This window comes from Anguilla rostrata, chromosome 6, assembly GCF_018555375.3.
Source record: "Anguilla rostrata isolate EN2019 chromosome 6, ASM1855537v3, whole genome shotgun sequence".
NCBI lineage: Eukaryota > Metazoa > Chordata > Actinopteri > Anguilliformes > Anguillidae > Anguilla > Anguilla rostrata.
Genome location: NC_057938.1, coordinates 53,744,464 through 53,757,044, shown reverse-complemented (window position 1 = coordinate 53,757,044; position 12,581 = coordinate 53,744,464). Strand labels below are relative to the sequence as shown.

Sequence of the window (12,581 nt, the reverse complement as noted above, 5' to 3'; positions counted from 1 at the left end):
GGGCCGTGTTCGACTGTAAGTGCTCCCCGGACGGCCAGCACTTCGCCTGCACGGACTCCCACGGCCACCTCCTCATCTTCGGCTTCGGGTCCAGCAGCAAGTACGACAAGGTAGGAGCCGCACCTGCCCCGCCTGGCAACCTGACAGGGATTCCACCGGCCCTGGGGCTGATGACCATCACAAATACTCTAACTCTTCAGTCACCAGAAAACATCCTGGAGAGGTTTTTAAAAGAAACCTGTCAGTCCAGCAATGCTCAAAAAAAAAATTAACTGAACATTCTTTTTATTTCATATCAATTTAAAGTTTTCATCTTTTATCTAAAGTTTCATCAACAAATTCTCTGGGATCTGCAGGATTGTTTTAAAATTTTGCTGCGTGTGTTAAAAGTTTTCTAAGATGTGTTTTTAAAATCTACAGATCGGGTGAAACAGCTCTCATTTCCCGGCAGTGTTTTAAGCACGCCCTCGTGGCGTTTTAAACATTTTTTTAATCGCGGTTTCTCCGCGTCTCCAGATCGCGGATCAGATGTTCTTCCACACGGACTACCGGCCGCTGATCCGCGACGCCAACAACTACGTCCTGGACGAGCAGACGCAGCAGGCCCCCCACCTCATGCCCCCGCCCTTCCTGGTGGACGTGGACGGGAACCCGCACCCGTCCCGCTTCCAGAGGCTGGTCCCGGGCCGGGAGAACTGCAGGGCGGAGCAGCTGATCCCCCAGATGGGCGTCACTTCCTCAGGTGAGGCGTTGTGGCCCCCCAACCCCCCCCCCCCCCCCAGCCCCCCTGCTGCGCCCAGGGGAACGCCTCTGAGGTCTGGGTACAGGCCTGGGCCCGAAACCGGACCAGACATCAAAGAAATCTAAGAAAAATGGCCACCACACTATTTAAAATCTATATTTTATCGAGCAAATGAAGTAGCAGCAAGGTTGCGGCCGTTCGGCCTTCCTCAGGATGCAGAAGATAGAGATTGATATTCAGTGTTTTAAAGAGTTGTCTGACTGCCAGACACGGAAGTACATTATCAGTGTTTTGTTTTTAAAGTCAGCATACTGGCATGTTTTATTGGCACAAGGGTAAAAACTAACACTCGCATTTAATTGCGGGTTGAAAATGAAAGCAAATGCAGACTGTATCTCGTCCCTTCTTACTCTGTGGGACAGCTTCAGATCTTTTCGTGTTGCTCTGCCAATGCAGTCACCCTTACTCAACCCTCCAGAGACAGGAGAGATATGGCTGGATTCTGATTGGCAGAAATGCTGAGCTCAGCCAATCGTGTCGGCTTTCAGGTCAGAGGGTGAAACGTTCCGGTCAGGCAGGTTATTTACTTACTTACTTATTTCAGTGTCAGTTCTGGGATTCACCTTGACCAGACGTCCAGTGGCGAAAACCTTAAATTGAAAAAGAATTGGTCTCTTTCAGAAACTTGCCGAAGTTCTCCAGCACAGCAGCTTTAGCCCTTGTTGCTGATCATCCCTGGTTATTTATTTCCGTTTTCTTGTTGTGCTTCACTCTTTTTGGCTATTTTTCGTCTATGCACCGTGGATGACCGCCATTCCAGTGCTAGCAAACAAATCGGCGCCCCACTTTACATCTTGTGTTTTTGTGTGCCATTACTCAGAGTATTTTTGTAACGTAGCTTCTTTTTCACACGGTGTTTCATCCTCGCTGTCACGCAGAAACAGCTCATATGCCGATATGAGAATATTTTCAGCGCGGCAGCCGTTGAGATTCCTGTAGCATCCCCGTAATCGTCTGCTTAGTTATGATAATTCATCGGCTTGTTTATGTAATTTTGTAAACCTCAGTGTGCGTGCTTATTTTGGTTGGTGATTGAGCTGGCTTTTTCAAGCTAGTCCTCCAAAAAGGGCAGATATTTTTGGATTTGAGTCATTATCACTGGCAGTTTAAAAACAATATTTACCTGCGTGGAGGAAAGGTTCTGTTTATATCACCTGTGCTTTTTACTCTCCTCTTGTTTTTTTATTTTTTATGTATTTATGGGAACGCGCTGTCGTCTTCACCTGCAGTATTTGCATTTTTTATGATTATTATTTTTTGGACTTAGTCTAAGTAATTGCTTCCCATTTAAAAATGAATCCCAACTCCTGTTTCCAAACAGATTATATGATGAGGCTGACGGACCAGGGAGGAAATAGGCTGCGGCTGTAGTGCATGTTATTAAGTCTGCCGATAGCCGTTAGCATGTTATTCTGTGTGGAGTGCTGTGTGTATCAGGGTTAAACCAGGTGCTGAGCCAACCGTTAGCATGTTATTGGGTGTGCAGTAGCCTGTTAGCGTGGCCTGGTTGTGGTATCCCTGTCTCAGTGAGTGACCGGGCCTCTCTCTCTGTGTCTCAGGGTTAAACCAGGTGCTGAGCTAGCCGTTAGCATGTTATTGGGTGTGGAGTAGCCTGTTAGCGTGGCCTGGTTGTGGTATCCCTGTCTCAGTGAGTGACCGTGCCTCTCTCTCTCTGGCTCTCAGGGTTAAACCAGGTGCTGAGCCAGCCGGTAGCATGTTATTGGGTGTGGAGTAGCCTGTTAGCGTGCCTGGTTGCGGTATCCCTGTGTGTGTGAGTGACCGGGCCTCTCTCTCTCTGGCTCTCAGGGTTAAACCAGGTGCTGAGCTAGCCGGTAGCATGTTATTGGGTGTGGAGTAGCCTGTTAGTGTGCCTGGTTGTGGTATCCCTGTCTCAGTGAGTGACCGGGCCTCTCTCTCTGTGTCTCAGGGTTAAACCAGGTGCTGAGCTAGCCGTTAGCATGTTATTGGGTGTGGAGTAGCCTGTTAGCGTGCCTGGTTGCAGTATCCCTGTGTGTGTGAGTGACCGGGTCTCTCTCTCTCTGGCTCTCAGGGTTAAACCAGGTGCTGAGCCAGCCTGTGGGGGACGGCTCCAGCCCGCTCGACAGCATCATCCAGCGCCTGCAGCAGGAGCAGGACCAGAGGCTGTCCGTCGACACGGCCCCCTCAACCCGGGCCGGAAGAGGTGCGGAACCTGCTTGTTTTTGTTTTGGGGGGAGGGAGGGCTGTGGGCCTGTTTATTTAAAGCACTACTTCAAGAAAAACAAACAATCAAATCCCTGTGGATGATTCCTGACAATCAGATTACAAGTATATTCGTTTGCCACAGTGGAACGCAATCATGCATAACAACTTATCGCACAAGACGTTCATGTACACAAAGATCGTGTTCAAACAATTAATGATCAAGGAGTATTAGTGATGGTAACCCAACGCCTTTCATTCCCAATGAAGTAAAAGAAAGAACCAAATGAATTATTTTGGATTCTATTTTGGTTTAGCTGAATATTTCCTTGAAAAAGTTAATGTATCAAGCAGAATTGCAAATTTAACTGGCATCTAAAGAGTAAAAGCATTTAGAATGCATTTTTGACCCGGGTCTGGCCTGTGGTAAACCGTGAGTTCTCTGGGTATTTTGTTCTCGGTTTGGTCTCGGGGCTGATGTCACCATCGCCATGCCAACCGCCCCGCGCTGACCGTCCCGCGCCTGTCTCTCCCCTCCCTCTCTGCGGGCCCGCAGGTTCGGTGGGCTCCCCCACGGAGGTGCACTCCCCGCCCAACGTGGGCCTGCGGCGGAGCGGGCAGATTGAGGGGGTGCGGCAGATGCACAGCAACGCCCCCCGCAGCGAGATCGCCACCGAGCGCGACCTGGTGGCCTGGAGCCGCCGCGTGCTGGTGCCCGAGCTGCCGCCGGGCATCGCCAGGTACGCCCGCCGCCGCCGCCGCCGCCGTCGTCACGGAAACGTCCCGCTGCGTCTGATACGTCACCTCGTTTCTGGGAATATGTGTGACTGTGAAAATGGGCTATATGTTTAAAATATAACGTCCCGCTACGTCTGCGTCACCTCTCCTCGCTTCAGTGAAAATATGCGAAAATTGGCAATATATTTAAAATATAAACCCTATATATATATATGTGTCACCTGGTAAAATAGGAATAAGAGTCTATGCTGAGCTGGTCATGCAGTGTAATATTCCATACGTGTTATGAGTGTTGAATTTTATGCAGTCGACTGTGGGGAGTTGTCACCCTGTCCTGAGGCTGAAGATTTTAGACTTCGATATCACACTGCAGATTCTACACTTAGCATGCACCCTGCAGATTTGAGACTTAGATTATCACCCTGCAGATTCTACACTCAGATTGCAGACTTACACTCTGCTGTAGAGCCTGTGCTCCTGTTAGCAACCGCCTCAGTCTTAGGAGTGCCAATCATTATTTCCCTCCCAGTTCATGAATAGTCGTGGAAAAACTGACTACGCAGAAATTGTCCATGTAGTTGGCAACAATTTTTTTTTTTAAATCAAAGGAGTGCATTGTGTTTTTTGTAAGTCATATTCAAGTCAGAATTACCTGATATGTTTGCAAGATGGATATGTTTTCAGATGGAAAAACCTAGAAAGTGGACTTTTTGCTAAAGGAAGAACAAGCGAATGTGTGTTGAAGATAATCACACCCCCCCCCCCCCCTTTTGGTAAACTGTGCTGTTTACAGTAAGCAGGAGCAATGGCGGACAGCCAGAGGAGAGGAGGAGATCGCCACCTACAGGTCGGAGAAGAGGCGGCGGGCGGTGCCAAGTCACATTCACAGGGAGCCCAAGGTAATCAGACACAGGCTCTGGCTCACCGCTGGGCACACACACACACACACAAGGTTTATTGCTATACTTGTGAGGACTTCTCATTGACTACATTCATTCCGTAACCTCTAACCCTAACCCTAACCCCAACCACTACATGCCTAACCTTAACCCTAACCTTAACCTAATTGTAACCCTAACCCTAAGTACTAACCTTAAAACAGCCTCTTGAGCTTGTGGGGACTAGCAAAAGGTCCCCACCTTGCGTAATTTTCCTCATCTTTCTATCCTTGTGGGGACATTTGGTTCTCACAAAGATAGTAATACATGTCCACACACACACACACACACACACACACACACACACACACACAAACACAATTCCACACATGCACACACACTCCCACACACACACACACACACACACATACACACACAATTCCTCCCCCCCACACACACACACACTCCCACACACACCCGTTCCGACGTCATGTGGAAACTCCTCCATTGGACGCGAGAAACAGAATTTTTTTGGCCGTACGGTCATTTGACCTTTGGGGAAAACTGGCGGCTTCTGTTCCCAGCCTGGGCTAACGGATCTCTGGTTTTAAGTGAGATGAATGCCTGGAGTTTTTCAGTGTTCGCACCAATGGAGGATATTTCCGGACGGAAGATTGATCACCCTGGGGAGGCCCTGTGATTATTCATATTTTCTTTATTTCTCCATTTATCAAGGACAGCGAACGGTTATGATTAAATTCTGTGGCATGTCATATTACAGCATTTTACCTAGTTTAGCCACTGGCTAATTTCCCTTGGTATTCCCATTGTTGAAGATGTCACAGTTAGATCTTCCCCATCTCCCTTTGTTATTTGAGGCATTCTTAATAGTGTTTTTTAAATGAAAGTTGTTATTAAGGTGGGTATTTACTCAGACATGTACATGGAAGCATTTAAGAATTCCTGAAGCTTAGGCAAACATGATTTAGCGCTCAATAGTGAAGACATATTTCTGTTGTCTAGAAGTTTCTTGCTCTGTGTGGAGAGTAAATTGTCTTAATTGCAGTTCTTCCAGTTTGTGATCAGGTGGTTATAACAGCTTTGTTCACATTTACGCTAATTAAACACTTTAACTGTAACACCATTAGTGAATTATTTTCTTGGCTCCTAGTTAGACTTAGCAGCAACATAAATCACTGTATAAATCACTTACACGTTATAAATATGTATTTATCCTGCAGCAGAGCGAGGGTAGGTCATTTATTATAGTGGTAAATAATAACAGTCCTAATATGAATCCCTGTGGGACTCCAAAAGAAGAATGGTGGCTATTATTCATTCAGGATCTTCGATTCCACCTCCCTCCTCATTGTCAGAGAGGTTCAAATAAAACAGCTCAGAGATCAAGACCTTGAGATTAACGGCGTCGGAAGCTTTCTTCAGTTCTAAAAAAGACAGCTCCACATTTCTTTTTCCTTAGCTAACTCTAAGTTTAATCCTTTTTCTAAAATAATGTTCTCTCTCCGAGGAACACTTCTGGCGGAGATTATTAATGTCTGTATTTCACTGTAGCGTTTCTTCAGACAGGCACATCCGCCGAAGTTCATTCCCGTAGATTTAGGGGGAATTCAGATTAGATCATGTCAGCCATTTTTTTTTCTCCACTGAACTCCTGCATTGCATTTTGCCTGTTCAAGAATCCAATCTTCCTGTAGTCACTTTTCTTCTTGTCGTAGTTGTTGTTAATAATTAATTCATTTGGCAGCAGCTATTACCCAGAGAGACCTAAAGTCCACCATGGCAGGATGCATAAATTCCATGTATCGCGCCTGAAAGAAGAAAGGGATTCAGTACAGGAAACGGACGATGAAGTATCAAGCTTAAATTAACATACAATCGGTTATACACGAGCATACAGTGAATTTTTTAATGATTGTTTAAAAAAATCGTGATGCTGTTGCGTAGCTGTTAGCACTGATCTCTTAACGGTACACGGTGTTCCCCGCTGGTGGGGGTGAGATGGGGTGTCAGATTTTAGGCGTGTGATACGTCCTGGACGTGAGCCTGGGGTTTAATCGTGTGGGTTTTAAGCTCTTGTGATTAGGGGTGTACATTACAGCCAGATGCCCTGAGAAACGGACTCCCATTATTCGCCCCGACCCGCCGCGGAAATTTAAATCGCTTTGAATCTGTGAGCTTTGGGGTCATCGGTAGGATCTGTCTGTGTTTTTTAGTTTTTATTTTTGGGTGAAATAACCAGTTACTTTTCAAATTTATCCATGGCGGAGAAACGTTATGTCTCTAAAGGTTTCAGGCATCTTTTAGAGTTTTATTCCAGTTAAGTTGGCACCAAAATAACCTATTTGCGGACGAGGAGGGAGGCCTGTGTGGTGAGGAATGCTTTGAGAAGCGATGGCAATGACATCCCGATGAAACGCTCTTTCATTGCGTTTAATACGTTTTATTCTGTTGTTCCCACACATTTTCACTCCGCTTGCTCTACCGTTACTGTAATCTCTCTCTCTCTCTCTCTCTCTCTCTCTCTCTCTGTCTCTCTCTCTCTCTGTCTCTCTCTCTCCGTAATAGTTTCTGGGTAAGCGGCCAGGTCTCTGTGGCTCTTTGATAACTCAACTCTGATTCAGCTGCTCAGGCCTTTGAAGGGCCCTTAAAATATTTGTACTCAGACCAAAAAAAAAAAAAAAAAAAAGCTTTTGATTTCGCTCGGAGATCCCTTAAAATCTTGGAACGTTTTACACAGCCGATGCCAGATCCAGTCCTGGAGGGTAGACGTGTGTCCTGGTTTTTTTGGTGCATTTTGCACTATGGTGTTGTTTAATATAAAATTAAAAGACCTGCTGAAACTTTGACCCTCCAGGGCTGCTGTTGTGGATCTCTGGTTTCACACAGAGGGCACCAGCAGTGCTTTGACTGTGTGATGTAGCACGCGTCCTGTTTCACAGCGGGGATGAGCAGATTCACTGGCTCTGCTTCCTCATCATCATCATCATCATTCCACAGCACAGCCCCGGTAGCAGGAGCCCAGTTTTAGGGGTGATGGGGCAGCAGGGTTGCTGGAGCAGTGTCCCGAACTGCTGGGTTATATCTGTGCTGTTCCCTGTGCTCATCGGATTTACCGTCTCCCTTGTGCTGCTCCCAACCCCCCCCACCTCGCCCCCCCCCCCAGCACCACGCCCCAGAGCCTGCGGGGGAAGAGCCCAGGAGGTCCCAGGGAAACCAGCACAGCTACCACACCAGGGCGGCCGTGGAGGAGACCAGCCGGCAGAACGAGGTCGCCGAGGAGGACAACAGCTCCTCCGAGGTAGGCCTGGCCCCACCCACAGAGCAGTACCCTCATACACAGCCAATCAGAGATGGGCCTGGCCCTGCCCTCGGAGCAGTACCCTCATACACAGCCAATCGGAGTTAGGCCTGGCCCCACCTCCAGAACAGTACCCTGATATACGGCCAATCAGAGATTGCCTGGTCCCGCCCATGGAACGGTATTCTGATATACAGCCAATCGGAGCTAGGCCTGGCCCCACCTCCAGATCCGTACTCTGATATACAGCCAATCAGAGATTGCCTGGTCCCGCCCATGGAACAGTACCCTGATATACAGCCAATCAGAGATGGGTCTGGCCTCATCCACAAATCAGTACCCTGGTGTCCAGCCAATCATAAGTAGACCTGACCCCGCCCCCAGAACAGTATCGTGACATAGAGCTGCAAAATAAATATAATGGAAAACGGAATGGAAATATAAGGGAAAATGTAAATTGGATTTGAGAGGAAACCCCATTTTTTTTTCTCCTGGCAGGGTGAAGCGGAGGTGCGACCCCAGAGCGGAGACACCTCCGAGGAGGAGAAGGAGGAGGAGAAGGAGCCGTGGCCAGACGACAACAGCAGCTCCAGGTGGGCGTGTCCCCATACCGTTCCCCTCCCTGGCGCTCCCGCTGTGCTAGCCCAGTGCTACATCCCCTGATTCAGCTGATCAAAGCCTTGATGGAAGACCTCGATAAGTTCTCTTATTGGATCGGGTGTCGCAGTGCTGGTCTAGAACAAAATCTGGCACTCGCACCGGACACCCCTGTGGTAGCTGAATGATTAATTGACGCGATTAGGGTACTCTACCGTGTTTTGAATGCTTAGAAACTGGTTTCAGAAAGTCCTGTGTGGCCATCTTGGTTTTGGAGGATGGAACTACAAGGCAAAATGTCATGGCCCTAACTGAGATCATCATTATAAGCTGGCTAGGCACCCTTAAGACTGATTTACACTGTGAAGAGTACAGAAGAAAGTCTATTGAAGGAGTAACAGTTTACCGAAACGCCAAGTGCAGCCAACAGTCTTGTTTCCTCTAAACGTCTTTATACTGATACCAGCCCTGGGCAGGCCTTTATAGAGCCTCAGAGAGCCCCTGTGTGTATAGCGCAGGCCGTCGACGGCCAGCGTCGCTAACGCTAACGTTTTGGCTCCGCGTTCCAGCGACTACTCCAGCGAGTACTCGGACTGGACGGCCGACGCCGGCATCAACCTGGAGCCGCCGAAGAAGACGAAGGTGCGGCACAAGAAGAAGGCGGCCAGCAGCTCCGAGGAGGACGGGGAGAAGAAGAAGGACAAGGAGAGCAAGAAGGACCGGAAGAAGGAGAAACGAGACAAAGACGGCGCGCTACCAAAGAAGAAGAAGCCAAAGGAGAGGCGGCTGAAGGTGAGTTTGAGTCGAGTTGTAGACCTGCCGGAAAATCAATCGCATATTTTCAATCACATACAAGTTTTAGAAACTGTGAGAAACATTGAGAAATTGCCTAATTCACAGTTCCAATAAATTCATCCCTCTCTCCTTTTTCTTTCTTTCTTTTCCTCCATTGTTCCCTTTCCCCCTCTCGCTTCCTCTCTCCCTCCTACTCTTTCCCCCCCTCCCTGCTGTCCCTCTCTCTCCCCCCTCCTGCTCTCTCTCTCCCTCTCTCTCTCCCCCCTCTCCCCCCTGCCCCTCCCCCCTGTCTCCCCCTCCTGCTCTCTCTCTCTCTCCCCCCCCCCCCCCGTCTCCTCCCTCTCTCTCTCTCCCCCCTCCCTCCCTCCCTCCCTCTCTCAGAGGTTACCGGTGGAGCAGGGTCTGACTCTGGAGGAGTGGCTTCCCTCGGCCTGGATCACTGACACAGTGCCCCGGAGATGCCCCTTCATCCCACAGATGGGCGATGAGGTAATACACACAAGCACGCACGCACACACACACACAACTTAACAACACACACGCACACGCAGGCGCACACACACACACACACACAGACACAGACACATACACAATCACACAATCCAAAGATGTTTCATTTTTCTACCTGCATATTTCCTCCTTCCCTCTCTCCTCTGTCTGGCTTGCCCAGCCCTCTCAGTATGGACTACTGTCTCAGTTTGACTTTGCTTGTCTTATCTGTTATGGAGAAAAAAGCTGGGTTCTGTATCTCCTCTCTCTCTCTTTCTCTCCCTCCCCCCCTCCCTCACTCTCCATCTCCCCCTCCCACTCTCTCCCTCTCTCCATGTCTGTGACTCTGCTGTAATCCTGTGGTCCTCCACAGTAAAGTCTCTCTCTCTCTCTTGGCTTCTGTGAGCCAGACGGGCTTAATTACTGACGTACAGTACAGTACGGCTGTCAGACCAGGAGTGTGCTGGTCTACGCTCCGTTTTTCCTTTTCCTTCGTGATGCATGAGGTCAGGATGTGTACACAGGAAACCTCTATTAACTCATCCCTTTGTGTGGCCCAGGGCCTTATGGGAAACGGAGTTAACAGACAGGAACAAAAGCCCCCGGGCCCTTTGGGATAAGCGCTGCCGGCTCCAGTATAGACTGGAGTATTGATTGATGCGCTGAGTGATTGATTAAGTTTCCCTGGCTGCTCCCGGTAATTGATCTTTAATACTGTGCCGCTGTGTGTTATCTGTGAGCGGCGTGAGCGGCTGTGTCGCTGGGCGGGGGGATGATGATGCGTTTCCTGTCCTCTGTCCCCCAGGTCTACTACTTCCGCCAGGGCCACGAGGCCTACGTGGAGATGGCCAGGAAAAACAAGATCTTCAGCATAAACCCCAAAAAGCAGCCCTGGCACAAAATGGAGCTGAGGGTAAGGAGGACCCTGCCCGCGCCCCCACCTGCTCCCCCACCCGCATCTGCACCCCCACCCCCACCTGCACCCCCAGCACTCTGCTCATTAGCGTCCCGCCCCAAAAATGGCCCTTCTGCAGTTGTCATTTGTCCAGGTGTTATTAAAAGGCAGGATCTAAATGGACTAAATGGACTGCATTTATATAGCGCTTTTATCCAAAGCGCTTTACAATTGATGCCTCTCATCCACCAGAGCAGTTAGGGGTTAGGTGTCTTGCCCAGGGACACGTTGACGCGCCCAGTGCAGGGATCGAACCGGCAACCCTCCGACTGCCAGACAACCGCTCTTACCTCCTGAGCTATGTCGCCACCTACATTCTGTTGTGCTGCAGCTTTCCCCTGCATACCGAATGAGTTTTCAGAATGAGTTCAATCTGGCTGTGTTTTGTAAATGTAAACATACAGGCCAACATGCACACTTACATCATTCTTCTAACATCTCTGAATGTGTTTATATATAAAACTAGAGATATATTCCATCAAGGCTAAGACCTTTTAAGCTCACATTTTGGCCAGTGTGTGAGGAGATGTGAGGAGAGCGGTTTAAGAGCTTGTGGGCGTGTGTAAACACGGCGTGTCGGGGAACGGGGTAATTATCCTCCCTGTCCCGATCGGACGGCGTCGCCGGTAACATGAGCTCGTGTTCAGAACAGCCGGAGATACGACCTGCTGGAGCAGGAGGCTCATTAGGGAACGAGACGCGGAGGAGGAGGGGGAGGAGGAGGGGAGGAGGAGGAGGAGGAGGAGGAGGGAGGTGGTGATGGTGGATGAGGAGAGGAGGTGGAGGTGGAGGGAGGTGGTGGTGGAGGAGGAGGAGGAGGAGGGAGGGGGGAGGAGGAGAGAGAGGTGGAGGAGGAAGAGAAGGGAGGTGGAGGGAGATGAAGGAGGTGGAGGGAGGAGGAGGAGGGAGGTGGTGGTGGAGGAGGAGGTGGTCGTGGAGGAGGAGGTGGAGGAGGAGGAAGAAGAGGGGGAGGAGGTGGAGAAGGGAGGTGGAGGTAGTGGAGCAGGAGGAGGAGGGAGGTGGTGGTGGTGGAGGAGGAGGAGGGAGGTGGTGGTGGAGGAGGAGGTGGAGGGAGGTGCGTTAGTCTGACGCAGCCCTGTCTGTCTGTCCGTGTGTCCGTGCAGGAGCAGGAGCTGATGAAGATCGTGGGGATTAAGTACGAGGTGGGCCTGCCCACGCTCTGCTGCCTGAAGCTGGCCTTCCTGGACCCGGACACCGGCAAGCTCACCGGCGGCTCCTTCTCCATGAAGTGAGTCACGCTCCGCCCACGGCGCCTGATTGGCTGCTGCTCTCTAACGGACCTTCTGTCCGACTTCTTCTCACGGGCCACAATGCAAACGCATTGGTCAGGTGTGTGGTAGGGGGACGGTTCTATCAAAGCATTGTGCCCAGGAGGAGGTCATCAGTCTGGGTTTATTCCCCCCCCCATCCTCCACCCCCCCCCCCCCCCGTGCTCACAGGTACCACGATATGCCCGACGTGATCGACTTCCTGGTTCTTCGGCAGCAGTTTGACGACGCGCGCGACCGGCAGTGGAGAATAGGTGAGTCACAGTTCCGTCACTTCCAGGACTCTGCTGTCACCAGCCCCCCTCCACCCCCACCCTCCCTCCCTCCCCTCCACCCCCCACCTCGCCACCTTCAAAAGAAAGCAGGAGAGACCGGAAGACTTGGCACACAGGAAATCTTTTCAGAATTTAGAAATAAGAGGCGAAAGTTCAAATTAATGTTCAGTACCCACCCGACCCCCCCGCCCCCACATGAACGCTTGCTGCACAAATTGCGCGTGTTACGCACGTGACAGAGGACAGACGCTCGTTCTGTTTTG

At 50.1% G+C, this 12,581-nt stretch overlaps 1 protein-coding gene across 7 annotated transcripts in view; it reads left to right on the top strand.

Moving 5' to 3' along the window:
* Window positions 1–12,581, top strand: part of phip (pleckstrin homology domain interacting protein) — a 60,789-nt gene that overhangs the window by 27,172 nt on the left and 21,036 nt on the right. For all 7 annotated transcript variants that reach the window (XM_064340561.1, XM_064340565.1, XM_064340562.1 and 4 more), the window contains exons 16-27: window positions 1–110; window positions 517–742; window positions 2,853–2,984; window positions 3,540–3,723; window positions 4,515–4,620; window positions 7,784–7,918; window positions 8,417–8,511; window positions 9,085–9,307; window positions 9,692–9,799; window positions 10,605–10,712; window positions 11,879–12,003; window positions 12,215–12,297. The exon at window positions 1–110 is cut by the window's left edge and continues 19 nt beyond it. In XM_064340561.1, the coding sequence (XP_064196631.1) occupies window positions 1–110; window positions 517–742; window positions 2,853–2,984; window positions 3,540–3,723; window positions 4,515–4,620; window positions 7,784–7,918; window positions 8,417–8,511; window positions 9,085–9,307; window positions 9,692–9,799; window positions 10,605–10,712; window positions 11,879–12,003; window positions 12,215–12,297 (1,635 nt within the window). The remainder of the gene's footprint in view (window positions 111–516; window positions 743–2,852; window positions 2,985–3,539; window positions 3,724–4,514; window positions 4,621–7,783; window positions 7,919–8,416; window positions 8,512–9,084; window positions 9,308–9,691; window positions 9,800–10,604; window positions 10,713–11,878; window positions 12,004–12,214; window positions 12,298–12,581) is intronic.